At 36.2% G+C, this 27,746-nt stretch overlaps 1 protein-coding gene across 4 annotated transcripts; it reads left to right on the forward strand.

Moving 5' to 3' along the window:
- On the forward strand, window positions 1–26,223 carry LOC127372547 (uncharacterized). 4 transcript variants are annotated; one of them, XM_051416429.1, is made up of 15 exons: window positions 1–49; window positions 170–196; window positions 353–553; window positions 13,092–13,187; window positions 14,689–15,000; window positions 17,210–17,266; window positions 17,586–17,645; window positions 18,415–18,471; window positions 19,588–19,674; window positions 19,790–19,849; window positions 20,775–20,846; window positions 21,975–22,073; window positions 22,988–23,086; window positions 24,665–24,705; window positions 24,782–26,223. In XM_051416429.1, exons 1-15 carry the CDS (start codon window positions 16–18, stop codon window positions 24,899–24,901), a joined length of 1,422 nt encoding a protein of 473 aa, XP_051272389.1. In that variant the 5' UTR covers window positions 1–15; the 3' UTR covers window positions 24,902–26,223. The 4 variants fall into 4 exon arrangements, with proteins under 4 accessions (XP_051272389.1, XP_051272387.1, XP_051272388.1 ...); XM_051416428.1 differs by lacking the exons at window positions 1–49; window positions 170–196; window positions 353–553 and adding exons at window positions 12,151–12,284; window positions 12,641–12,667 and having other exon boundaries at window positions 12,891–13,187; XM_051416430.1 differs by lacking the exons at window positions 1–49; window positions 170–196; window positions 353–553; window positions 13,092–13,187 and adding exons at window positions 12,176–12,284; window positions 12,641–12,667.
- Window positions 26,224–27,746: the final 1,523 nt, after the last annotated feature.

The raw sequence follows: 27,746 nt of genomic DNA on the forward strand, positions 1-27,746 counted from the left end.
GTATTCAGCTTCATCATGGCTGGACGCCTGTTGTTCGTCTTCCTCATGTGTAAGTTAAACCTCTTATTATTTCATTATTAATGTAGATTACAAGTTACAAGTAAGGTACAGTTATTAATGAATTATTATTATTACGTCTATTTATCTTATTAAAACACATTTCCAACAGATTCCTTTCACAAGATTCAAGTTCAAGGTCAGTTTCTGATCTGTTATCTTTTATGTCAAACTATGTTGTTATCCCTGTATAGGAAGTTTATTACAGTTATTAAATTGACTGTTCTTATACATGGTTACAGTATTTCTCTTAATTTTAGTTATTTAGTATCAAATATAACGTGTTTCCCCCCAGCTCTTCATCCACCTAAACTGAGAGTGAATTCACTGGTGATCACAGAGACAGACTCAGTCACATTGAGCTGTGAGGCTCCATCTTCTGTTTCTGTGTCTCAGTGTTATTTCTACACTGTTAGTGGAGGACATGTCAGAGTCCTTCCTTGTATGAAGAGACTGACAGGAACTGAACTGCTGTTAATGTCACATCAGAGTTCACCTGCTGAGGTTGAAGTGAAATGTTATTACACTGTAAAGATTGGGGATTTAAATTCTCCATCTCCACACAGTGACATATCCACCATCACCATACACAGTGTGTAACTCCTTTTCCCATTCTTTCATATGTTATCATATACTGCTGCAAGATAACAAACAATTGTCATTATAAATCATTTGAGTTAAGTTGAAATTCATTGTAAAAATGTAATGAATGAAGGACTTCTTTTAATGTGAACACTGATTGAAAGTGTTGCTACACTGCTAGAACATACAGTGTACTTGGTAGCAGAATGTCACATTGTATTTAACTTTTCATTAATCTTTCTGTAGGTCAAAAACCACAGATGAGTCTTCAGCATTTTGAGGGTGAATACGTTCTCTTTATTTGCTCTCTGCCTGGATCTGCTAATAATGATATGAGATGTAACCTGTACTTTGGAGAAGAAAGGGATCCAGTTAAAACAACAACCATCTGGTAGAAAAGAAGCTCAACCAGTCAGTGGTTCTGCCAGTTTACTGTCACAATTGATGATTTGCTGAGACGTCTAAGTTTAGATCAACAAAGTGATGCCAGCTGTGATTACAGTTTGGGAAATGAATCCAGCTCTTTGTCTCCTCGTAGTGATCGACACAACTTAACCTGTAAGTCACAGAAGACATGTATACAGAAACTACAATGAGTTTACTCTGTGTGACACAACACTTCGTTTGAAATTAATGAATGTGAATTACCACTGAATGTGTAAATTCAGAAAAACACCACATTTGAGTCTTTCTTTAATTGCCTTCACCAACACAAGTTCATCCTACACTGACTGCCGTATTCCTGACATCAGCAGAGGGGTGGGGAATATGAATAATTGAAAATTACATAATTTTATAATCAAACAAAACACAAATAAAGTTATGGCTATATCGTTCTTTACGTTGAATTTCGATTTCTGATGGCATCTTTATCACCAACCTGATTTCTGCAATAATTATCATGTTGTTTCAGTAGGTTTGGCTATCAATCATAAAATATTAAAAATAATCACCAAATATTTCAGTTTGGAACGCAGTTGTGGATCGACTGAGTGACCGAGTTTGTGCTGAAGTGATTGCACAAATAGCACAAATGTTAATTTATTTTTACATACTTAAAACTGACAAGCACAAATCCCTTTCCTTTTACTGTAGACATTGTGGAAAAAGAATCAAACTCAGGTCTCACACGATCAGCAGTTATTGTGACCACAGGTATGACATGATATCCAATTTAATAGAAATACAGAAAATTATCACAAATCACAAAGTTTAAAAAAGGTTTTCTTCACCAGGTCTGATTGTTAGCCGGCCTCATGCTTCCACTCCTGTAACTCCTGCAACACAAACATCACCTAACAGAATTATAGGTAAGGCTTCACATTAAGTGACTTTAATTATTGACAAATGATATGTATATTACATTATATGAATATTTTTGTTTTATGTATTTTTCTGTATTCACCAGGTCTGAGTGTTAGTCGGCCTCATGCTTCCAGATTTGTAAATGAAGTGAACTACAACTGCAAATATTCAGACTTTGTAAACATTACAGTACAACTCAGTCAAGTTTAATTGTGATTTTAATCATGTTTATTCTTCACATATAAGATCAGAAATTCAAGTAATTTTCTATTTCCAATATATAATTTAAAACAGCCAATCCTAACACCAAAAACACACAACTTACATATACACACAATTATAATTTAAACACCAAAGTGTATACTGTTGAATAAATTGCAGAAATAATCAGGCTGTAGTTAAATACATAAATACTGATTTCTTTGTACACACGCAAAACCATCTTCTTTTATTGTAGATATTGTGGAAAGAGAATCAGGGATGATCCAGATGAAAACAGTCACTAAGACCACAGGTACGACATCTACGTAATCCACAAAATCCCCACATATCACTTAAATATTTATTATTTTACAAATTTACTGATCAAGACATATTTTATTGATATAAGAATTAATCATAAGATGTGAACGTTTTTTATAGATTGTTTTGAAACATACTTTAGTTTATTCAGCAGGTCGGACTGTTTCTACATCAAGTGACACTGATAGTTCTGTCTCTACTTTCCTGACATCAGTGAAACCAGGAACAAGTGAAATAATTATTCAACTTGTGAATATTTAATTGCAGACTGTTCAGAAAATTATATTTGTTGTATTTAATGTTGATGATTTTGTGTCTTTATTGGTGTAACTCTCACTGCTGCAGGTAGTTTGACCTCAACTCACACAACTCTTAAGAATCCAGAATCTGGTGATGAAGTAAAAGGTAAAGCTAATCTTTAATTTATTTCACTTTAATTAGTGCATCAAAATCCTTTATATATATATATATTGTCTTTGAAGTCACATCTAACTCAGTGGGCCCACATTTACCAGCAAACACACACAATAAAAATACCCAAAAACCCAAAAACAAAACAAGCGCCTGATGCAACGCTTGGGAGAAGTGACGCCCACAACTTTAAGGCCATTTCACTCAAATGAACAACAAAATAAAGGGTGGTAGGTTACCTTCTCACAAACAATATCTTTTTTATCTTTACATTTTTATTAAAATGTCAAAAATAGTGTTTTTAACCTGGTTACATTACATGAAAATATAGCTTACAAACAAACTGTTTTTCTTTTGTTAGTTTTACATAATTTTCAATATTTGCAACCTGTTAGCCTGAGCTTTAAACACAGTAAACATCATTTTAGGTGTTTCAGTCACGTCAAATGCTCTGGCAGCACTACATCTGTAATTGTGAATAATTTAAGTTCTTCACATGCCCTCAACTTTAATTCCGTGGTTAAATTATGTTTACAACCTAATATATTTAATAATTTATAATGTTATAAGAAGCAAACTCAAACTTGTTTATGACTTCTGTTGTTTCAAAGCAGAAACGTGGATATTGAAGTTTGTAATAGTTGTGACTGGTTGTGGTCTCACTGTGGGCGTCATGGTGATGGTTTCGGCAGTTCACTTCAACAGAAGAAGAGCTGGTGAGAGCTTTGTCTAATAAAGTCACACTTGTTTAATACTTAGGCTAAGTGCAAGATTTCACAGTTTGTCTCAAATGATATATGTAAGCTCTTGAAGTTGCATTTTCACAATCATGTCATCCTGAGATTTACTCAAGTTTAGAGAGTTATACAACGACTTCTCCATTCATAGTGAATAGTTATAGTTAGATAAAAAGGTTTGAGGGATCTCTCAAAGAATCCAACAGTTAGGGTTAGGGTTACCACAAGCACTTAAGGAGGAGGTTAGTGAAAGGAGCTGCAGCAGCAAACACTGTAGGCCTGAGTGTATCAGCAGAACATCAGTGGAAAGAGTTTATGATGGCTGCACTGATAGCCGGGTGAAAGAACCGCTGATGGTGAACAAATGAAACAGATGACTTTGAATTTAGCAGCTGCTGCAACCGCAGCTTCAATGCTCCACTGAACTAAAACTATTCTTCATTTAGGTTAAGATGGACCACAGTTGTCTTACACACACATTCAGGCTCAGACCTTAAAAGCCATTTTTAGTTTTCAGATAATATTTGACGCAGCTTTGTACTTTTGAGTTGAGTTCACATAGCTCAAGCTTTTAAAATGGCTATTGTGGAAATCAACAGCTTGCATAGAGGGTGTGAGAGAGAGATAGATAGAAAAGAGTTAACCCCTTAACTTAAAACTTAACCCATTTAATCCTTCAATATTAATGGAAAAGCATGATAAAGTTTGTTTTATGGTCAGCCACAACTGTGACTGGTGGGGTGGGATGTGCTGTATACTGAATTAATAACTTTCTCCTATACAGTCATCAACATTCATATACATATACTGTATAACCCATCCCAATTATAAATGCATTCAGTCCCCACTGCTGCCTCAAACTTTAAAAACCTCTGCTCTATCCCATTCTAGTGTGACTATTTTACATATCAAAAACCAGTACAACACCAATATGAATACTGAGAGCAATGACAAAAAACCAACCATCAACATACACCGATTAGCCATAACATTATGAGCACCTGGGCACCCTGGTGGTCATAATGTTCTGCAGCCCCATACGAACAAACTGTGATGCACTGTGTGTTCCTTAGAGGACAAATTGTTCACTTGCTGCCTAATATATCCCACCAACTGTGCCATGACAACCAGATAATCAGTGTTATTCACTTCATCTGTCAGGGCACATAATGTTATGGTTGATCGGAGTATTGAGGTAACAAAAACAATCTCAGAGAAGCTGCCAAAAGCTGCTGGGAGAGTTTTCCTGGTTAAGGGTGATGTGTAAAGGGAGAAGACACCAGAGGTGGGAAACCAGAGCAGTTCAAGTTCCAACAGTGAATTGTAACAAGATGAAATTTGAACCTTGGATAGATCATAAACTCAGATTCGTACAAAGATATAAGTTGAACCAAGGAAATCATTGTTAACTTAAAAATCTTGACAAGAACGTAACCAGGGATTGGGACCGTAAAAAATTGTGAAGATAAAACAAAAAGGTGTCAGAATGCTAGAAGGTTTCATAATAAATGCAAGAATATACTGGAAAATGTGGTGCTGATGTATACTTCATAAAGTTTGAGGTGTATGCCTGTTGATGGCTACTGTCCGTCATTCTTTACAGAGACCGACAGGTTAGCAGTGGTCCCTGTATGACAGGTGTTGCAGTGAACAATTGTTATCTCAGAGTCAGATTTCTAGTAATTTACACTAAACATGTGACACTGCACATATATCATTAGACCCTTTATTATTTCAGTATTTGCTGAACATGCTTTGATACATCAATCTATAACATTTTTAGAGCCTTACAACTGTTTTATTTAAATTAATATAATTTAAATTAATAATAATAAATGATTAATTAAATTATTATTAGGATTAAATAACTATTGGTTTATTTTATTTCATCTTAAACATTAACCTGAAAGTATAACGCTGTCCAAGATGCATAATTGAGAGAAAAAGATAATTTCTCCACCTCAAATCACCCAACAACCATTTCACTGTGTCTTTCTCACTTGCAGGTTCTGAGGAAGTGAAAGAGCCTCTAAATGAGTCTGTAAGTCTGACATTTACAATATTAAATACTTATATTATATTATATATGAATTTCTGCTACATTTGTTTTCTTTCTTTTCCCAGGTTTACACATACGTTTTGTACACCACCATCTCTGGGAAACCAGCTGCATCTACCCTGAAGGACATGGTGTACAGCCCCATTACGACACACTGAAATGTAAACTGATTTGTATAGACAGAGCAGAAAGCATAAGAACTAGATATGCCAATATTAGTTGCCAATATTAGTTGACTTGTATAACCTAGACTATTGTTAGTCTGCTTAAATGTCTTTTAAATAATCTATAAGATTAAATCAGATAGATCCAGTTTTTAAGTTGTGGTTTATGACATCCAAAGCACTCATGGATTCCTACTGTTTTTTACTCTTTTAGCAAAGTTTACTTTATGCTCTTTTTCGCTCTTTTGGTTTAAGAAACAATTAACCATTGTTAATGCATTCAAAAGCGTTGGAAATACATACATATTGTGATGGTATACTAACAACTTCCTTCAGTGCACGTACAAATCTGTGTTGTGTTTACTGATGCTTATGTGCTGGTTAATTTGGTTCCCAGTCTTGATGAGTCTTTTTGTTGCATATTTTAGACATTTACTGCAGGGTTTTATATTGTTGTATTTGTATTTGTATTGTTACTCACTGGACTGATTGCCATAACTTAAGAACCTGTACCTGGTCAGCTCAGAATCTTAAGACAAGACAGCTGACTCACAGGCTCTCTGAATTTGTAGTAGATTGTTTAAATATCGTGTTTAAAGCATTTAAAATGAGCTGAGCTTGTAAAAAGAATCGGAGGCTGCAGAACTCTTATGTTGCCCAAACGCTTGCACACATCATCACACAATGATGGTTTTATTTTTGTTCACTTTATGGAATAAAAAAATCAGTTCATGAATGTTTGCTGCAAATATTGTGTTGTATGTTTTATACCCTTGAGAAACTGTTTTTACATCTTTTGAATAAAAAAACACCAAACTGTTATTTCTCAGTGGGTGACCAAACTGTCACATACAACTCTATTCTATAACCCTGTTAGAGTATGAAGTTATACTCAGTAATATTTAATCTTTCTGTAAGTGTAGTTGTTCTATGGTTTAGGTGCAACCTGCACATAATTTCAACCTGTTCCCACCTGTGTCATTGACCTGCAGTCAACCCCTGGTTGATGGAATATTTGCAGGGTTAATATCTTTTCTTGCTTGACGGTGGCGATAAGGTGCTAAATGAATACACGGAGCTGCACATGTGCAGAGACATATGTTTACTCCTTTTCTGTTGTTTCTCACCAGCAAAACATTTTTCTGTGATATTCTGTGACCAGAACAGTTACCAGATATATTTTATGATTGATTGTTACTTTATGTAGTCTACTCTAGCTGTAGCTGGCTGGAATGAACTGTCCAGGTCTGTTTGACTGGGTGATCAATTCCCTGATGTATTTGGTTACTTTGATTCAGTAGGACATTTGAAAATGACTCTATACTCCTGTTTTTATTTTTGAGGAATTTTACTTTATTTTGACAGGACAGTAAGAGAAAGACAACAAAGGCAGTGGAGAGAGAGAATGATAAGCAGCAAAAGGCCAGATATGAACCCAGCTACTGCAGTAAGGACTGAGTCTTGATACGTGATATACATCCAGTGACCTACCAGTGCGCCCCCTCTCTAAACCCCTTAAAATCCCTCAATGTGTTCATGTGTGATAGAAATGCTCAGATCTGCCATGAGACACGTCATTTAGCAGGAAATATTATTGACAAAATACATATTGATAATTAAAAAACTAGCCGACAGGTCTTTTCCTGCAACAAGATTTGATATAAAACTAAACAGAAACACACTTGAAATATTGTTAATAATCCCTCATTGCATGAGACAATTGTACACATTCGGCAGGGCAACAGTTGAAGTAGGTTAAAATGTCCAGTATATCTGCAAAAATGTATATGTTTCCTGTATCTCTTAAGAGTGAGTTGTCTGTGCACATCTGAATAATGTTTCCTTTTTGGATTCATAATCTGTTTTAGACTACATCTCTGGTTTGCCTCCTTCATGGTCCTGTAAGTTTGTAAAGATGTCATTGAACTGCACTCTCTTTATTCCAGTCTATGTTACACCACTCGCACCAGCAGTGACAACTAGTCCTACCATTTTAGAAAAAGCAAAACAAACAATAACAAAGATGTTTGTTGTCTGAAATGAAGTTTAAATAAATTGAATTGATAAAAAAAACTTCATTTGAAAGTTTGATGTTCACTGATGTATGTGTGGACTTTGAAACTAGAAGGCTGTTTCATCTGCTGAAGAAGGGAAGTTTCTCTGAAGCTGAAACTGAACAACATCTATAAAACAACAACAAAGCAACAGGATGGCTATATTTAGTCTGTCATCTTTCTTCAAAGGTTAGCCTCCAGTGTGGTTGATACATATTCTTTGTATTTTAAAAAGGAGTCAGGTGTGTGTCCTTCTGTATCCTGTCTGCTAATGAGATTCACTTCTGATGCTAGCTGTGGTTTTCCTGAGAAACTTCATGTGCAAAATGACACATAAGTATGTGTAAGTCTGTAGTCAGACACTAAAGTATGTTCTCTGGAGGATTCCTCTCATAGACTTTTCATTATTAATGTAGATTATTACAAACCAATGCAGGTTAACACTTGTAAACATGACATTAATATAATAATTATATAATCAGTCATTATGTATCAGTATGTTATACCACACTACACCTCTGTGTGATCTTTTTTATGACTGATGATTTTATGTTATTTGTGTTGTTGCTCTGTGCTGTTTATTTATAAACTTATTGTGGGACTGCAGTGTCCAAAACTAATTTTCTCTCAATAAAACATAACTTGATCCTGACTTCCAACTCTGATTCCTAGAATTACAGATTGATGGAGATTCTCCACTAAAGTTATTATTAATTAATTACTATTATTTCGTCTATTTATCCACTCAGGTGTGGAAATCGTCAGCAGCACCAGGTTTCTGGGGGTGCAGATAACGGACTCTCTCACCTGGTCAAACCACACTGGCACCCTTGAAAAGAGGGCCCAGCAGCGTATGCACTTTCTGCCCCAGATGAGGAGAGTGCACCTACCCGCTCCCATTCTCACCACCTTCTACAGAGGAACTATAGAGAGCATCCTGACCAACTGCAGTCTGGTTGGCGGCCTGTAGTGCCTCTGACTGGAAAACCCTACAGAGGGTGGCGAGGACAGCGGAGAAAATCATTGGGACTTCACTTCTTCCCTTCCAGGACATTGCAAAGAAACGCTGTTTGACCAGGGCTCAAAACATCGTTAGTGACCCCTCCCATCCCCACCATGGACGGTTCTCACTGCTGGCCTCTGGAAGGAGATTCCGCAGCCTGCGGGGCAAAACAGCCAGACTCAACAACAGCTTCTTTCCACATGCCATAAGACTGCTGAACACTGTATAACCATTCCCCCTTCTCTCCCCCTCCTCACCCATACACCTACAAAGGACTAAGCTAGCTTATATTTATCTTATTATTATCTTTGTATTGCGTTATTTTAATCTGTCTTTTATACAAAAGATATATTTATCATATTTTTCTTATTTGTATTATATACAAAAGTTATTTTACATAGGCAACTAAAATTGTGCAATATATATTATCTACGGGTTTCTCTTCTCTTTTTCTTATATGAAAAAGTTGGATATTTGGATATCTATTTTTTTGACTGTACATACTGCCTCTCCTCTATTCCTGTTGATGCAAATCTAAATGACAAATAAAGTCTGTCTAAGTCTAAGTCTAAGTCTAAGTCTTGTTAACGTGTTGTATTTCCAATAGATTCCTTTCATTCAAGGGATTCAAGTTTAAGGTCAGTCTCTGATCTGTTATCCTTCGTGTCCAACAGTGCTCTTATCACTGTAGTATAGTCTTTTATTAATTTGTTAATTTATCTAAAATCAATTAAATCTTTGGTTGTACATTCATTTCTCATTAGGAATATTACCATACTAATGCAACTATTAAAGTTGCAGTCGGTAACTTTTATAAAAATAACAAGTTGAATGTTAATTGTAAAAACACAATGACTGAGGTGTTCCAGTAGGACTTTTAATGTGAGTACTGTTTAAAATTGTTGCTATTTTGCTACAACATACAGTGTACGCACTTTATATTAAATTACTTTTCATTAATCTTTTTATAAATACAAAAACACAGATGAGTATTGAGCATTTTCATGGTGCTGCTGAATCCTGTCCACTGCTGAAAGCGCCTACAATGAGCATGTGAGCATCAGAACTGGACCACGGAGCAATGGAAGAAGGTGGCCTGGTCTGATGAATCACGTTCTTTTTTTTTTTTACATCTTGTGGATGGCCGGGTGCGTGCGTGTCACTTACCTGGGGATCACATAGGTAGAAGACAAGCCAGTGGAGGCAGTGTGATGCTTTGGACGATGTTCTGCTGGGAAACTTGGGTCCTGCCATTCATGTGGATGTTACTTTGACCACCTACCTAAGCATTGTTACAGACCATGTACACTCTTTCATGGAACCAGTATTTCCTGATGGCAGTGGCCTCTTTCAGCAGGATAATATGCACCGCGCTACAAAGCAAAAATGTTTCAGGAATGGTTTGAGGTACACAACAATGAGTTCAAGGTGTTGACTTGGCCTCTGAATTTCCCAGATCTCAATCCAATCAAGCATCTAAGGGATGTGCTGGACAAACAAGTCAGATCCATGGAGGCCCCCACCTTCAACTGCCCACTTACAGGAATTAAAGGATCTGCCGCTAACGTGTTGGTGCCACATACCACAGCACACCTTCAGAGACTAGTGAAGCCCATGCCTCAACAGGTCAGGGCTGTTTTGGCGTCAAAAGCAGGACTTACACAATATTAGGCAGGTGGTCATAATGTTATAACTGATCGGTCTATATATACATGTATATACCAGCCAGTATATTATTTTACCAGCATTTGTCTATATTGCTAATTTCTCACACTAGTATTATATCACAAAGCTAGCTGTAGTCCCTGTTTTGTTACTCACAAAACAGAAATATAAATAGATGAATAAATATGTCATAAATACGTGTTGTGGTGGAAATTTGTTTAATAAAGTATACAAAGTATGATCTTGTCTTTCTGAAAGGTTTTATTCAAGTCATCCATGAATGGTCTCAATGCAACCGTCACACACTCTCGTATGTGAAAGTCCAAAAGAGCCCCGACTGGCAGAAGCAGTATCGTTTTATCCCTGTTGGAGCGTCACTCTAACACAGTTACACATTCCTGAGTTCTGGGAGAGTAAACAGACAGATAGTGTGGTGCCATGATCATGTCCTTGGCTTCTTAGTGAAGTCTCAACATCTCGCTGTTTACTTGGACATAGAGTGTAGTTAGAAACAGGGTTGAAGGTTATATGCATATAATAGCCTCTTTAACAGTTGCGTATGGTTTTACAGTGACCAGGTCAAAGGGTTGTATAGGTTCTTGCCATTACAGTGTTCACAAGGTGGAGTGCAGAGGATGGCTGCCAGACTGAGCTGTGACTATAAAGACAAATTTTAAACTGTTAAGATAATAATGGGTCTGTTATTTACTGATAGCCTATCTGTTTGGCCAGGTTATGTTTGTCGGTAATACATGTTGTTAACTAGCATAAAGAGGAGAAAAAAACATTCTGTAGCAGACTGAGAGGAACAAGGTTGATCCATGGGCAGGTCAGTGTCTCTGGGTCAGATTCTGGCTCTGGCGGCTCAAACATGTACGGCTGGGTAAATCCAATGAAGCAGATAGCATCCATTTTCACGCTGTTAAAGCGCTGTGGCGGATTTTGATTTGGTTTAGTGTAACCTACAGTTTTGCAAACAGTGCTCACAGGCACACTGGGCTGGTAGCCAGCAGCAGTATAGCTTTTGTCCAGAAGATGTCACGAAACGTAAGCAACAGCTAGAGTCATCAATATAATTTAGCTGCTACTCACATAATTAACTGTATAACCATTCATTTAAATATACTTTCTATACCACATCCTGTGCACCATGTGCACAATAATACCATTACACGTTGTTTAATGCTAAAACCACAACAATTTGGCATTATAGTATATCATGTGTGGTGTCATTTGTATATTGTTCACACATGATGTGGTATAGTAAGTGCTGCTAAAGTGATATGATATAGTGGTGGATCCAGCCCAGTAAACACTTTAATGTTTAATGTTACGGGTTTAATGAACATTACATGTCAAAACATTCAAATTTTCATCAATTAAAGACAGTTTATATTAGTTTCTATAAAAACTTTCCCTCTAATGTATGTATTGTTTTATTAGGGATTATTTAATTTAATTTAATTACATCACGGTGTTAGCCCACCCTGTGGTAGATTTTTACATTTCCTTTTCCAAGTGTCAGAACATGTAGCTGTAAAGTGTTTCTGTGGCCTGTCTGAGTGATTAATTTTTGATGCTAGCTGTGGTTTTCCTGCAAACAAGTTCCGCAAAGTGACACTTAAGTATGTCAGAGTCTGTAGTCAGACACTGAAGTATCTTTATGGACAGTCTCAGTATTCAGCTTCATCATGGCTGGACGCCTGTTGTTTGTCTTCCTCATGTGTAAGTTAAACCTCTTATAGATTCTTTCATTATTAATGTAGATTATTACAAACCAATGCAGGTTCACACTTGTAAACATGACATTAATGAATAATATCAGCCATTATGTATCAGCATGACAGACCACACTACACCTCTGTTTGATATTTTTTGTGACTGTTGATTTTATGTTATGTGAGTTGTTGCTCTGTGCTGTTTATTTGTAAAGTTATTGCGGGACTGTAGTGAGTCCAAAACTAACTCTGATTAACAGAATTAAACTTTAGGTGGAGTTTCATTATTTTTCTACATTTTGTTGAAGTTATTAATGAATTATTATTAAGTCTATTTACCTTGTTAACACATATTTCCAACAGATTCCTTTCATGAGATTCAAGTTCAAGGTCAGTCTCTGATCTGTTATCTTTCATGTCCAAATGTGCTGTTATCACTGTTTGGGAAATGTATCACAATCTGGTATTAATTAGACTTTTATTACACATGGTTTGGTTGTACATAGTAGCGTTCTTTGCTTCCTCTACATTAAATCAATATCAATCAATTCAATATTAATATTTCTATACTAATGCAGTTATTCAGTATTAAGTATAACATGTTTCCCTCTAGCTCGTCTTCCACCTAAACTGAAAGTGAATTCACCGGTGATCACAGAGACAGACTCAGTCACATTGAGCTGTGAGGCTCCATCATCTGTTTCTGTGTCTCAGTGTTATTTCTACACTGTTAGTGGAGGAAATGTCAGAAGCTCTTCTTGTATGAAGAGACTGACAGGAACTGAACTGCTGTTAATGTCACATCAGAGTTCACCTGCTGAGGTTGAAGTGAAATGTTATTACACTGTAAAGGTTGAAGATTTAGATTCTCCATCTCCACACAGTAACATATCCACCATCACCATACACAGTGAGTGACTGTTTCTACTGATATTATTACGTCTTGATACAGTATTAGTATAAGATACTGAAGCACAAGCAAGTGGCATGGTTAAAAAATGTGAACTTGTTTTTGGAAGAAGAGCGACAACCTGTGGGCGGAGGTGACACACAAATTAGTCTGATTGATTGTTCTTTGACGTCACAATATTAGTTATTAGTAATGATAGATTTGATTACAATTTCTTTGTGTTACATATTATAATTAAATGACAGAGAATTATTATTTCAGTTAGTTGTTAAACATGATGTGTGGTGTTGTATCACTAGGGTTGGGAATTGATAAGAATTTAACGATTCCGAGTCCATTATTGATATTGCTTATCGATCCGATTCCTTATCGATTCTCTTATCGATTCTCATTGGGTGCGGGAATAAGTACAAATTTGTTTGTTTGTATCGATTCGCTTTAATATCTGATCAGAAGACACAGCACAGAGTATACACAAATTATGTGTAGCAACCTCAGAACAAACCTAAAAGTAGGTGAGCTACTTCTCAAAGTAAAGTCCAGGGACCCATAGCCTAGGGCAGTGTTTCTCAGTATGCCATGGCACGCTAGTGTGTGCCTTGAAAGATTATCATGAGTGCTTTAGGATTAGGAAATTGTTAATTTTCAGATTAATTGGTCCAGACAAAAAAATAAATGTTTGGCTTTTTAAGCCCAACTGCCATTATGTGCCATAAAAACTAAAAACACAGACTGAAATAGGGTGGCCATTTCCTTCACATCAAAATTAAATTTTAATGTTTTTCCACCAGATTACCTAAAGGTGCATACACATACCACATAACTAATAATAAATATACAAGATACAGCTCATGACAACGTGCCCTTCCAATTCAGATTACATAGGTCTAATAAACATCATACAGAAACTGTTCTTGATGTTTTTATCTGGATAGATAAAGGGTAACGTTACGTTCTCTGTCGCTGAGAGCTTGATTGACAGCCTGGTGGTAGCACGTGTTAAATCAACACATGGCTCATTTGAATGTTAAAATTAGCCATGTGTTGATAGGTCACTACGAAAATGTAACCAATGAAATTATTACATATTGGAGGTAGTTCCCCCTTTGACGAAATGGAAACTTTACAAGTTTAAAACTTTGTTGCAAGTGACCGTATTGTCGTCTTTTCGCCCAAAATATAACCAAACTTTAGAGCGGTTCTGCCACGACGTCATGTTCGCTGCGTTCTGAACCAAAACAACGCAGCGCGTGTGTGACGTCATGACGCATTTGCAACGAGCGGAACCGATAAGCTGAGTCGTTAAGCAGGCACGCTAACTGTTCCAAGGAATCGATTCACTGGGCACCGGTTCTGAAGAAGAACCGGTTCTCGATTCCCATCCCTATGTATCACAGTATGAAAATGTTAGTGCTATTTGAAATCACAAACCCATCGTAACGTTTACTTGATAATATAATAGCACATCATGTATATTGACTTTATATTAATGTGTTTGTAGGTCAAACACCACAGATGAGTCTTCAGCATTTTGATGGTGAATACGTTCTCTTTGTCTGCTCTCTGCCTGGATCTGCTAATCATGATACGAGATGTAACCTGTACTTTGGAGAAGAAAGTGATCCAGTTGTAACAACAACCATCTGGAAGAAGAGAAGCTCAACCAATCAGTGGTTCTGCCAGTTTATTGTCACAACTGATGATTTGTTGAAACGTCTAAGTTTAGTTAAACAGGGTAATGCCAGCTGTGATTATAGTTTGGGAAGTGAACCCAACTCTTTGTCTCCTCGTAGTGATCGATACAGGTTGACTGGTAAGTCACAGAAGACATTATTACACAAACTAAAATTTAACCTTTATTTATAATGTGTATGTGTACTTGCTGTAAATACATGTGAACAATTCAAAAGAATAACACAAACAAAACAACTATACAACACATACAATTTAAATTGATTTGTAAATAAAGTGAACTGCAACTGTATAAATTCAGACATCGTAAACATTACAGTACAGCTCAGTCAAGTTCAATTGTGACAGTGTGACATCAGGATTTTAATCATGGGTAACACTTTATAATGAGTACACACTATTAAGCATTAGTTAAGCATGAATAAATACTGAATTCATCATTTATAACGCATGAATACACATTAGTATGTAGTTTATAAACACAGTTAAAAATGTTTTATTCATCATTGATAAGCACATTAGTTATGGATTAGTAAATACTGAATTCATCATTTATAAAGCATGATTCTGCTGTAAATACTCATTACTATGTGGTTTATAATCACAGTTATAAATGTTTTACTCTTCATTGTACTGTACATTTCTGCTTGCACTTGCACATCCACTATTCAGACATGTATTAATGATTAGTGACTGTGTAAGCAGATGTTCTATAAAACCCACAACAAATTCATTTTCTAATGATGGCCTATAAACAGTTATTAATGCAGGAATTCACAGTTACAAAGCACTTACTACTCCTTAATTAAGTATTTTGCGTGAGCTCATCTGAAGTGAGCACTATCTATGGCTTATTAAGGATTTACAAATGAGATATAAAGGCTGACAATGCCTCGAGACTCACAAATTGTTCAGTTATCTTAACAGACGAAGAAGAGACACAACACAAAGGGATATAGAACATATTGTATTGATATTTACTGCAACTTCCCAACATATTGTATGAAGACGAACAAGGGTGGTTTATGAACACATGCTATTGTTGTGATCTTCTCTGTTTGGGACGTGTACGTTGAGCTCCCGCTCTCAGCACGTCATCAACGTGATGACGTGCTGAGAGCGGGATGTTACGTCATATTTACGTTAACTCTCAGAAGTTTCGGACAGTGCAGCCAAGGGGAGCATGGAGAAGCACATTGGAGTCGGCGGCCGTCAGCGGCTCAAGTGGTGAGTATGTGTCTTTGTTTGGTAGCACACATTATGGTTGAAAGATAACGTTAGCTTGTCAGCAGCTGCAGGTGTTTGCCCTCGCTCCCCGACTACGTTACTAACGTTACTAACGTTACTGACTTTACTAACCTTACCGACCCGCCCGCGGTGGCTAAGCCGACCTAGCCTAGTCTCGTCTAGCCGGGAGAGGTGAGTGCCTAGCAGCGGCGGGTCGGCTTAGCCACCGCGGGAGGGTCGGTAACGTTAGTAACGTTACTAACATTAGTAACATTAGTAACGTTAGTCGGGGAGCGCGGGCGAACACCTGCAGCTGCTGACAAGCTAACGTTATCTTTCAACCATAATGTGTGCTACCAAACAAAGACACATACTCTCCACTAGAGCCGCTGACGGCCGCCGACTCCAATGTGCTTCTCCATGCTCCTCTTGGCTGCACTGTCAGAAACTTCTGAGAGTTAACGTAAATATGACGTAACAGTCTCGAGGCATTGTCAGCCTTTATATCTCATTTGTAAATCCTTAATAAGCCATAGATAGTGCTCACTTTAGATAAGCTCGTGCAAAATAATTAAGGAGTAGTAAGTGCTTTGTAACTGTGAATTCCTGCATTAATAACTGTTTATAGGCCATCATTAGAAAATGAATTTGTTGTGAGTTTTATAGAACATCTGCTTACACAGTCACTAATCATTAATACATGTCTGAATAGTGGATGTGCAAGTGCATGCAGAAATGTACAGTACAATGAAGAGTAAAACATTTATAACTGTGATTATAAACCACATAGTAATGAGTATTTACAGCAGAATCATGCTTTATAAATGATGAATTCAGTATTTACTAATCCATAACAAATGTGCTTATCAATGATGAACAAAACATTTTTAACTGTGTTTATAAACTGCATACTAATGTGTATTCATGCATTATAAATGATGAATTCAGTATTTATTCATGCTTAACTAATGCTTAATAGTGTGTACTCATTATAAAGTGTTACCTAATCATGTTTATTCTTCACATAATAATCAGACTGTAGTAAATATTTATTTGTACAAACATGAAACTGACAGGTCCAAAACCATCTTCTTTTATTGTAGATATTGTGGAAAAAGAATCAGGGATGATCCAGAGGCCAACAGTCACTAAGACCACAGGTACGACGTCTACGTAATCCACAAAATCCCTGCATATCATTTATGTATTAATTAATTAATTACTGATATTAAGACATATCATATTGATAAAAGCGTTAATCATAAAATGTGAATATTTTAATTAAATGATTGAAACATACTTTAGTTTATTCAGCAGGTCGGACTGTTTCTACATCAAGTGACACTGATAGTTCTGTCTCTACTTTCCTGACATCAGTGAAACCAGAAATAATTCACTCTGACTGTTCAGAAAATAATATTTGTCGTTTTTAATGTTAATGATTTTGTTTCTTTATTGGTGTAACTCTCACTGCTGCAGGTAGTTTGACCTCTTCTCAAACAACTCTTAAGAATCCAGCATCTGATGATGAAATAACAGGTAAACCTAATTCTTTTTTAAATTTCACTTTGAATAGTGCATCAAAATACCGAAAGTCTTTGCTGGGAATGTTTATAAATGCTTTTGACACATACTAAATCCTACTGTTAATAAGCCTGGTACTAAAGCTAGCTTGTTCCTTGTATCCCCACTTCAGGTGAGCAAAAAGCATTTCATTCTTCACACAACGTCCATACATTTATTTTTACATTTTTAAATTTGAAACATTTTGCAACTTGTTAGTCTTTTTTCTGTCAGTCAGTCATTGTGTAAAATGAGAAAATGTTTCAAGAAGAATTTCAGCTGTGAGAGATTCACAGGTTAAAGATACAATATGTAACATTTTCACATTAAAGATCCAGTGTGAGGAATTCATAGCTTAGCGGTGAAGAAGCAGAAAGCAACTAACTGAATACCACTCATCTTCCAAGCACGCAGGAGAAACTACGGTGGCTGCGAAACTGGCTAAAAACGCATTAGGTCCTATCTACAGTTTCATGGCACTCACATAACAAATAATCAACATAGAATCAAATACTATGTTTATTATGAACCAGGGTTCATACTACAATGATACAAGATACAAATAAATAAATAATAAGGCTGTCCCATACAGTAGTTTATACCCATCCATCCTCTCTTTCTGTAAGTATTGTGGAAAGAGAGTCAGGCGTGACTCAGACAAAGCCAACATTTAATATGACCACAGGTAGCACAGTTTATATATAAAAATGTTGTGTCTTTATTGGTGTAACTCTCACTGCTGCAGGTAGTTTGACCTCAACTCACACAACTCTTAATCCAGCATCTGATGATGAAATAACAGGTAAACCTAATCTTTAATTTATTTCACTTTTATTAGTGCATCAAAATACTGAGATTCTTTGCTGGGAATATTTATAAATGCTTTTGACACATACTAAATCCTACTGTTAATAAGCCTGGTACTAAAGCTAGCTTGTTCCTTGTATCCCCACTTCAGGTGACAAAAAAGCATTTAATTCTTCACAAAACGTCCATACATTGTTTTTTACATTTTTAAATTTGAAACATTTTGCAACCTGTTACTCTGAGCTTTACAAACTGTAAACATCATTTTAGGTATTTCAGTCAAAACAGTTGTCTTAGAGACACATTTTGACTTAAATGTTAAAAGCCATTTGCAGTTGGCATAGCTCATAGCTACTAAAATAGCTTTTAGCTTTTAACAGCTTGCATAGAACAAACGTGCAAGACCTGCATCTCAAACTGAAAGTAAGCTACGCCTGTGGGAGACCACCACTGCACAGAAACAAATTAACCTCAAAAATAACTTCCTTTGCTTGTGTCTAACGCTCCTTTAACATGTGAAAAGAATGTGTATGAGAACCATATCGGTACAGAGTTGTTCTCTTAACCCATTTAATCCTGACTTGTCAATAGTAACCCTTTGAGATAATCAACATTTTTAAATGTTCATGGAAAAGAAGGTGAAAAAGTGTATTTTATGGCTGGTTACGATTGTGACTGATAATGCGTTTTATACTGAAAAACACTTTTCTTGTATACAATCATCAAAACTCTTATACAGCCCAGTTACTAACACATTTAAAACTCTGTCACTATAATGCTCTGGAGACTGTGAGCCTCCCCTCAGACTGATCTGAGGGGAGAAAAAGCACCCCCCTCAACTCTGCTCATTTTACTTGCTTACTTTCATTCAATTCCTGGATGCTACGGAATCATTATTATGCTATTTGAACCCATAGGCACTCAACAATTGAGCCAAGATAGCCTGATATTGCTGCTTGACATAACTTCATACTATTATATATACACAAAATCCCTGCATATCACTTATGTATTAATTAATCAATTACTGATATTAAGACATATCATATTGATATAAGTGTTAATCATAAAATGTGAATGTTTTAATTAAATATTTTGAAACATACTTTAGTTTATTCAGCAGGTCGGACTGTTTCTACATCAAGTGACACTGATAGTTCTGTCTCTACTTTCCTGACATCAGTGAAACCAGAAAAAGGTGACATGATTTCTCTAGTTCTTAATAATTCACTCTGACTGTTCAGAAAATAATATTTGTTGTTTTTAATGTTAATGATTTTGTTTCTTTATTGGTGTAACTCTCACTGCTGCAGGTAGTTTGACCTCTACTCAAACAACTCTTAAAAATCCAGCATCTGATGATGAAATAACAGGTAAACCTAATTATTTTTTAAATTTCACTTTGAATAGTGCATCAAAATACTGAAAGTCTTTGCTGGGAATGTTTATAAATGCTTTTGACATATACTAAATCCTACTGTTAATAAGCCTGGTACTAAAGCTAGCTTGTTCCTTGTATCCCCACTTCAGGTGAGCAAAAAGCATTTAATTTTTCACAAAACGTCCATACATTGTTTTTTACATTTTTAAATTTGAAACATTTTGCAAGTCTCTTTGTTAGTCTTTTTTCTGTCAGTCAGTCATTGTGTAAAATGAGAAAATGTTTCAAGAAGAATTTCAGCTGTGAGAGATTCACAGGTTAAAGATACAATATGTAACATTTTCACATTAAAGATCCAGTGTGAGGAATTCATAGCTTAGCGGTGAAGAAGCAGAAAGCAACTAACTGAATACCACTCATCTTCCAAGCACGCAGAAGAAACTACGGTGGCTGCGAAACTGGCTAAAAACGCATTAGGTCCTATCTACAGTTTCATGGCACTCACATAACAAATAATCAACATAGAATCAAATACTATGTTTATTATGAACCAGGGTTCATACTACAATGATCCAAGATACAAATTAATAAATAATAAGGCTGTCCCATACAGTAGTTTATACCCATCCATCCTCTCTTTCTGTAAGTATTGTGGAAAGAGAGTCAGGCGTGACTCAGACAAAGCCAACATTTAATATGACCACGGGTAGCACAGTTTATATATAAAAATAGCAGTCCAGAAAATTACTACACAGAACTTTAGTATCAAATAGTTTAAAAATTCTGTCTGACTGAGGTCTTCTGTAAAACTAACATCAGGTAACAAAATAACAGATATATTAGTTGAAATTATGTATATATTCTTTATGTTTCAGTGTGATTCAGTATTTTGAAATGTGCTTTTGTTGTTCCACCAGTTTGGCCAGTTACATCAAGTAATACTGGTGGTGCCACCTCTACCTCCTTACAACCAGTGAAACCAGCATCAGGTGACATAATTATTCAGTTTTTCAATGATTAATTTGGTTACTTGGATGGACATGGTGGTGCTTAGGTGATATTAGACTTCCTATTGTACAGATAATGCTAGTCCACAATGTTCAAGTAAAATAAAGTTACTAAATATCATGACAATAATTTTCTGCTGGTCATCTTTACCCCTAGTAAAGAGGAATACAACATAGTTTTAATGTTAATATGTTTTTGTGCCTTACTATTGATACTAGTATGACCCCTATGAATCCTGAATCTGCATATGAAATAACAGGTAGACTAAAGATTTTTATTATTGCATCAACATGCTGACACACATTGCTGTGAAGGTACTTACTCATACCGAGCAAAAGAAGCAACATTCGAAACATCTATTCTGAGGAAAGGTTGCAGTGCAGGCAGAGGTCGAGCTCATAATAGTCAAGGCTATGAAAATGTAGCCAAGCAAACTTTAATTTCCTGCAGACATTGTAGATGCAGCACAAACTGGCCAAGTTTTACAGGCTTTGTATTGTTTCACATAAAGTAATAAAGAACCGTAAAAAGAGTGAATGAAAGAATGTTTTGCTGCTTTTTCATCTTCACTAGTTAACATTAACTAGCTTTAGACTGGAGACAAATAATTTTATTCACTGTGCCACTTAAAGGCTTCCAGCAGCTACCGGAAACCTTTAAGGTGGAATGTTTTCTTGCATGTTACTCAGTGCATGAATTGAGAATCAGTCAACACACCTTAAATGTCAATATGAATATGAAACTTTGATTATTCCATTTGTTTTTATTGACTCACTTGAATGATTTACGCTTCAGTGATGATTCAACTGTACTGGACTATGTGAACTTCCTCACAGCAGCACTACATTGCGAATAATTTTAATTCTTAACATACCCTCAACTTGAAATTAATGATTAAATTATACAAAGTAATTTACACAGTGACTTTATATCAGAGGCAAAGCAATATTTGTACTTGTATTGATTGGTGGTTGAAATGATTTTGTTATAGTAATACGTTTTTTTGTTAATGTTTTTAATGTAGTACGTTTATACGTTTGTACGTAATACGTTTTTTTGTTAAACAAGTGTCAAACTGACACTTGTTTATGACTTCTGTTGTTTCAAAGCAGAGACGTGGATATGGAAGTTAATAGCTGTGGCTGGTTGTGGTCTAACTGTGGGCGTCATCGTGCTTTCAGTAATTCACTGTAAAAAAAGAAGAGCTGGTGAGAACATAATCTTATTAAGTCTGAATCTTGTGTAATTCTGTAGTTTGTCTCTAATGATATACGTAAGCTCTAGAAGTTGCATTTTCACAATCATGTCATCTCTAGATTTACTCAGTTTAAGAGAGTTAAACAACTACTGAAAAGATATAAGCACCAAAACTTCAGTCAGAACAAAAACGGAATGGTCCATTCATTGCAAATGGTTATAGTATAGATTTAGCAAAAAGTTGTGCTCTTTGAGGGATCTCTCAAAGAATCCAACAGTTAAAGCAACAATACCACAAGCACTTAAAGAGGAGGTTTGTGAAAGGAGCTGCAGCAGCAAACATTGTAGGCCTGACTGTATCAGCAGAACATCAGTGGAAAGAGTTTATGATGGCTGCACTGATAGCTGCACAACTGGTGAAAGAACCGCTGATGGTGAACAAATGAAACAGATGACTAAATTTAGCGGCAGCTGCAACCACAGCTTCAGTGCTCTGCTGAACTAAAACTATTATTCATTTAAGTTAAAATAGGCAAAACAGTTGTATACTGTATCTTATACATCCCAGCCCAGTTATTAACACATTTAAAACTCTGTCACTATAATGCTCTGGAGACTGTGAGCCTCCCCTCAGACTGATCTGAGGGGAGAAAAAGCACCCCCCTCAACTCTGCTCATTTTACTTGCTTACTTTCATTCAATTCCTGGATGCTACGGAATCATTATTATGCTATTTGAACCCATAGGCACTCAACAATTGAGCCAAGATAGCCTGATATTGCTGCTTGACATAACTTCATACTACAATATATACACAAAATCCCTGCATATCACAGAAGACATATCATATTGATAAAATCATTAATCATAAAATGTGAATGTTTTATTTGAATGTTTTATTTGAATGTTTTGAAACATACTTTAGTTTATTCAGCAGGTTGGACTGTTTCTACATCAAGTGACACTGATAGGTCTGTTGGTAGTTCTGTCTCTACTTTCCTGACATCAGTGAAACCAGAAAAAGGTGACATGATTTCTTGAGTTCTTAATAATTCATTCTGACCGTTCAGAAAATAATATTTGTCGTTTTTATTGTTGATGATTTTGTGTCTTTATTGGTGTAATTGGTGAGCCAAGATAGCCTGATATTGCTGCTTGACATAACTTCATACTATAATATATACATTACAAGGTAGTTAGTGTCGGACCATAGGGAAAAGTGGGAAAAATAGTAAATTTCCCCAACTACATTACTGTATCTCTGAACTATCTCTTTAGCCACATTACACACATTAGGCTATTATTTGATCTCCTTTGACATCTAATGTAATAACTAAGGTAATATTTTACACAATTCACTGAGCCTCCCCCGAAACTGTTTGTTTCCTGTCCGTCATCTTCCATGGATAATGGGGCCATCTGGTCATTAGTTGCCCATGTGCTGCGAGTGTCACCCATGCAACGAAAGTCTGCTGTCACTTGGACCCCCTGGTCTTGTGTCCAGATTCCTAAAGGAAGACTGCAGCTGGTGGTTTGGTGGTTCCCCCGTGTGGTGTGACGTTGGCTGTAATTGTGGCCAACAACCTCTGAAGCAGTACAGGAAGGGTCTGGACTGTTCCTGTTTCTATAGGATGGTGCAAGAATGCCCGAGCACTGAGTATCAGTGTTCAACGAGAACAAATTCAGTTTAATGCGGTAATGGCAAGACTAACAATAATTCCCTTAAAATACGCTTTGCAATTCAAAGTGAAACTAAAAGAAAGAACAGAGTAGAAAGTTAGGTAGAACAAGAACTATGTATATGTGTGTGTTTGTGCACTGTGCTATTACACTGGGCGCTATTGTTGCAGAAAACATGTTTACTCATTCTGTGACCACATTGAACTGAATGTTGAGTAACTGCAAATGCATATATCAATACTAGACACCTCAATCAGAATCAGAATCAGAATCAGAAATACTTTAATAATCCCAGGGGGAAATTATTTTTGTTACAAACTCCAGATATACATACAACATATATTAAGAACAAAAAAAAAAAATATATATATATATATATATATATATATATAAAAGATCAAATGTACAGTAATAATGTGCAAAAAGTGCAAAAAATGATTGTCTATGTTTGAGTCAGATTACAGAGAGGGGGTGTCCGAATCTCTTAGGGAGGCGTAGTATAGTTTAATGACCACAGGCAGGAATGATTTCCTGTGGTGCATCTGGGTGAGAGAAGTCTCCTGCTGAAGGTGCTCCTCTGCTGGGCCAGTGTGTCGTGGACCAAAAAAAATCTTTGTCCTACCTTTAAGTTAACACACTTTACTAACATACTTTTGTTTAGGAGCCTTGATGCATCCTCTTCTCATGGTGCAACCAGGAAGTAAACAGCTCTGATCATGTGACAATGCACATATTTCATTAGACCCTTTATTATTTAAACACTTGCTGAATCTGTAACATTTTAAGAGCATTACAACTCTTTTCTGGCTTTTCGGCTTAAAGATTAACTTGAAAGTGTAATGCTGTCCAAGATGCATTATTCAGAGAAAATGATTATTTTTCCACCAACAATCATTTCACTGTGTGTCTTTCTCACTTCCAGGTTCTGAGGAAGTGAAAGAGCAGCAACATCAAAATGAGACTGTAAGTTTGACATGTACAACAATAAATAGACTAGTCATATGTAAGAGATGCTACAATTATATATTAATTTTCCCAGAATGACACATACCATTTGTACTCCACCATCTCTGAGGAACCAGCTGCATCTGCCCTGACAACCTGTGAGACTGGATTTGGCCTGCAGGATATGGTGTACAGCACCGTGCAGGCGCACTGAAATACAAACTGTTTTATACTGAGAATACAGAGAAAGCTGGCAGTCAGTCACTTATATAACCTAGACTATTGTTAGACTGCTGTAATACCTTTTTCTTAGAACAAACAAACTTTAAGATTAAACCTTTTTACCAAACCTTTACAGTCACTAATTCTTAAGTTGTGCTTTATGAAAAACAAAGCACAGCATGGATTCCTACCATTCCCCATTTATAAAACTATAGCAAGTTCAGTTAAGACTTGATGTAATTCTTGTTTTGTTTTCTAATAATAAACGCAAGCCAAGAAAAAAAAGATAATAATGACGCAATTTTCTAAAATTTGACATATACACCGATCAGCCACAAGCTGGTGGTCATAATGTTCTGCAGCCCCATACCAACAAACTGTGATCCACTGTGTGTTCTGACACCTTTCTATCAGAACCAGCATTCACTTTTTCAGCAGTTTGAGCTACAGTAGCTCGTCTGTTGGATCAGACCACACAGGCCAGCCTTCACTCCCCACGTGCATCAATGAGCCTTGGCTGTCCATGTCTCTGGTGGGTCAGCACCTTTGATAGGTACTCACCTCTGCAGACTGCGAATACCCAACAAGAGCTGCAGTTTTGGAGATGCTCTGACCCAGTTGTCTAGCCATCACAATGTGGCCCTTGTCAAAGTTGCTCAAATCCTTATGCTGCCCATTTTTCCTTCTAACACATCACTTTGATGACAAAATGTTCACTTGCTGCCAAATATATCCCACCCACTGACAGGTGCCATGATAACCAGATAATCAGTGTTATTCACTTTATCTGTCAGTGATCACAATGTTATGGCTGATTGGTGTATATACATAGACATTGTGGGGAGTATTTTCAAACTTCACTAAATTAGTTTTTGCTTCTGATTTTCATGTCGATTATTTGTGCTTTTATAGTTACTGAAAATAACTCACTTATTCTGTCACTTCTACTCAAGCTTTTCTTGAAAGAGCTCACTCTTGTCTGATTCACAGAAACATTTTAGACAGCATAAATTCACATAAAAAGACTATAACCACAATTTAAATTAATTTAGACAACATAGATCAACTATCAACCTACAAAGTCCACAGGACTACGGAGAACATTCAGGCTAAGAGGAACATGTGAAGTAGGATGTAACCTGGTTTGATGTTAATTTCCGAAACAGTTTTCTTCTAATGAGCAACAAAATGACCCTGTAAGAAAATAAAACTGTGTTAAATAACAGCAAAATAAATGCATGTCCTCTGGTCACTGTGTAAAGTCTGTTAAAGCTATGTCCAATAATATATGGCATTACATTTGTCTAATGACAATGTTGTCTAATGAGTCTATCATTGGTAGCATTAAATGTTGTCTCATAATTCGGTAGTTTGGGTATTCGCGTGTATATATTGGATCTGATATAACATTATAGGCCTATCTGCTTTCTTTCTCCTATTTGGTTTCTAATTAGAGTATAATTTGTTATTTAGTGTGGTATATTTTGGGTCTGATACAGCAGTATGTTTCTAATTACACAATAATTTTGTTGTATGGTGTCTAATTAGGGTATTACCGTGTTTGTTTACTGTCTAATAGTGAACATATTTCTAGTTTTAATCTAAATTGATCAAATTACGGTGTATAATCTCTTATTAGTTAACTTTAAAATAAAGTTAGTACTTCACAATGAACAGTTTACCTCAGGGTTTAAAGATACTATAACTGTAATAATTTTCAAAGGCCTGTTTGAGCAGAGATGTGCATAGATAATTTGTTCAAGCACTCAACCCACTTTACTAAATTCTCTATTCCCACATAGCCATTAATAATGACACTCAGTGTAGACAGATAGGGAACATATTGACTCATGAATCAAATGGGGACTAACCAGAAAGATCTAACATTAGTTTACTTCCTTCCTGCCACAAATTTTGATGGGAAACTGAACACACTTGAAATATTGTGATCTGTCATCACTTGGGACAGCTGTGCACATTCGAAAGAGCTTCACATGAAGCAGCAAGTTGGTCTGTAAACTGTAGACAGTTTGGGTGATAATTTAACCTTTCGCCTTCTGTTTTCATCGAAATAATAATAATTAAAAAAAGTTAGTCTTCAAGTCATTTTTACAACAACAAGAAAGCAAAGAAAATTAATAACAACATGAAAAACTAGTTGGTGATAGTAAATATGATCTAAATATACTTTACCACACATACTGGGGCTTTATAAATGATGTCAAGTGTGTGTATTCATGAGGTCTCATTGTAAGAGGAGGACCGGCAAAAAGCTTCTCTTGTCTGAAGACACTGACAGGAACTGAGCTGTTGAAGATGTCACATCATAGTTCACCTGCTGAGGTTAAACTTGCAAGTTTTTACATTAACGTATGTCCTGAGATACGTTCTCTATTATCATCCAAAGTGAGTGAAAACTGCTGCTATGAAAAAATATTTCAATCAGGAGAGACACATTTATTTATAATAACATGTGATGATTAAGTCTTGACACTAAGTCTTTTTTGTGTTAGAGGGGCGTCTGCAGCAAGATAAATCCTCCCGCTCCAGACACTGGTGGTGGTGGCTGATGATTCTGCTGAGGTTCAAACACAGTTTAATACCGAAGTGTAAAACCCTTTTAACAGTTTGTCTGATAAGGAAATGTATGTAAGCTCTAGGAGTCAGATTTTCACAATCACTGCATCGTGAGATTGACTCATTTTTAGGAGTTAAACAACTTCTCAAAAGACTTAAACGCCAGATAGTTAATACTATAGTCAGAGACACTAAAGAATTGACTGTTTGTAGTAAATGGTCAGTTAGATTTAGCAAAAAGGTTGTGCTGAGTGTATCAG

The sequence above is a fragment of the Dicentrarchus labrax genome, unplaced genomic scaffold (assembly GCF_905237075.1).
Source record: "Dicentrarchus labrax unplaced genomic scaffold, dlabrax2021, whole genome shotgun sequence".
NCBI lineage: Eukaryota > Metazoa > Chordata > Actinopteri > Moronidae > Dicentrarchus > Dicentrarchus labrax.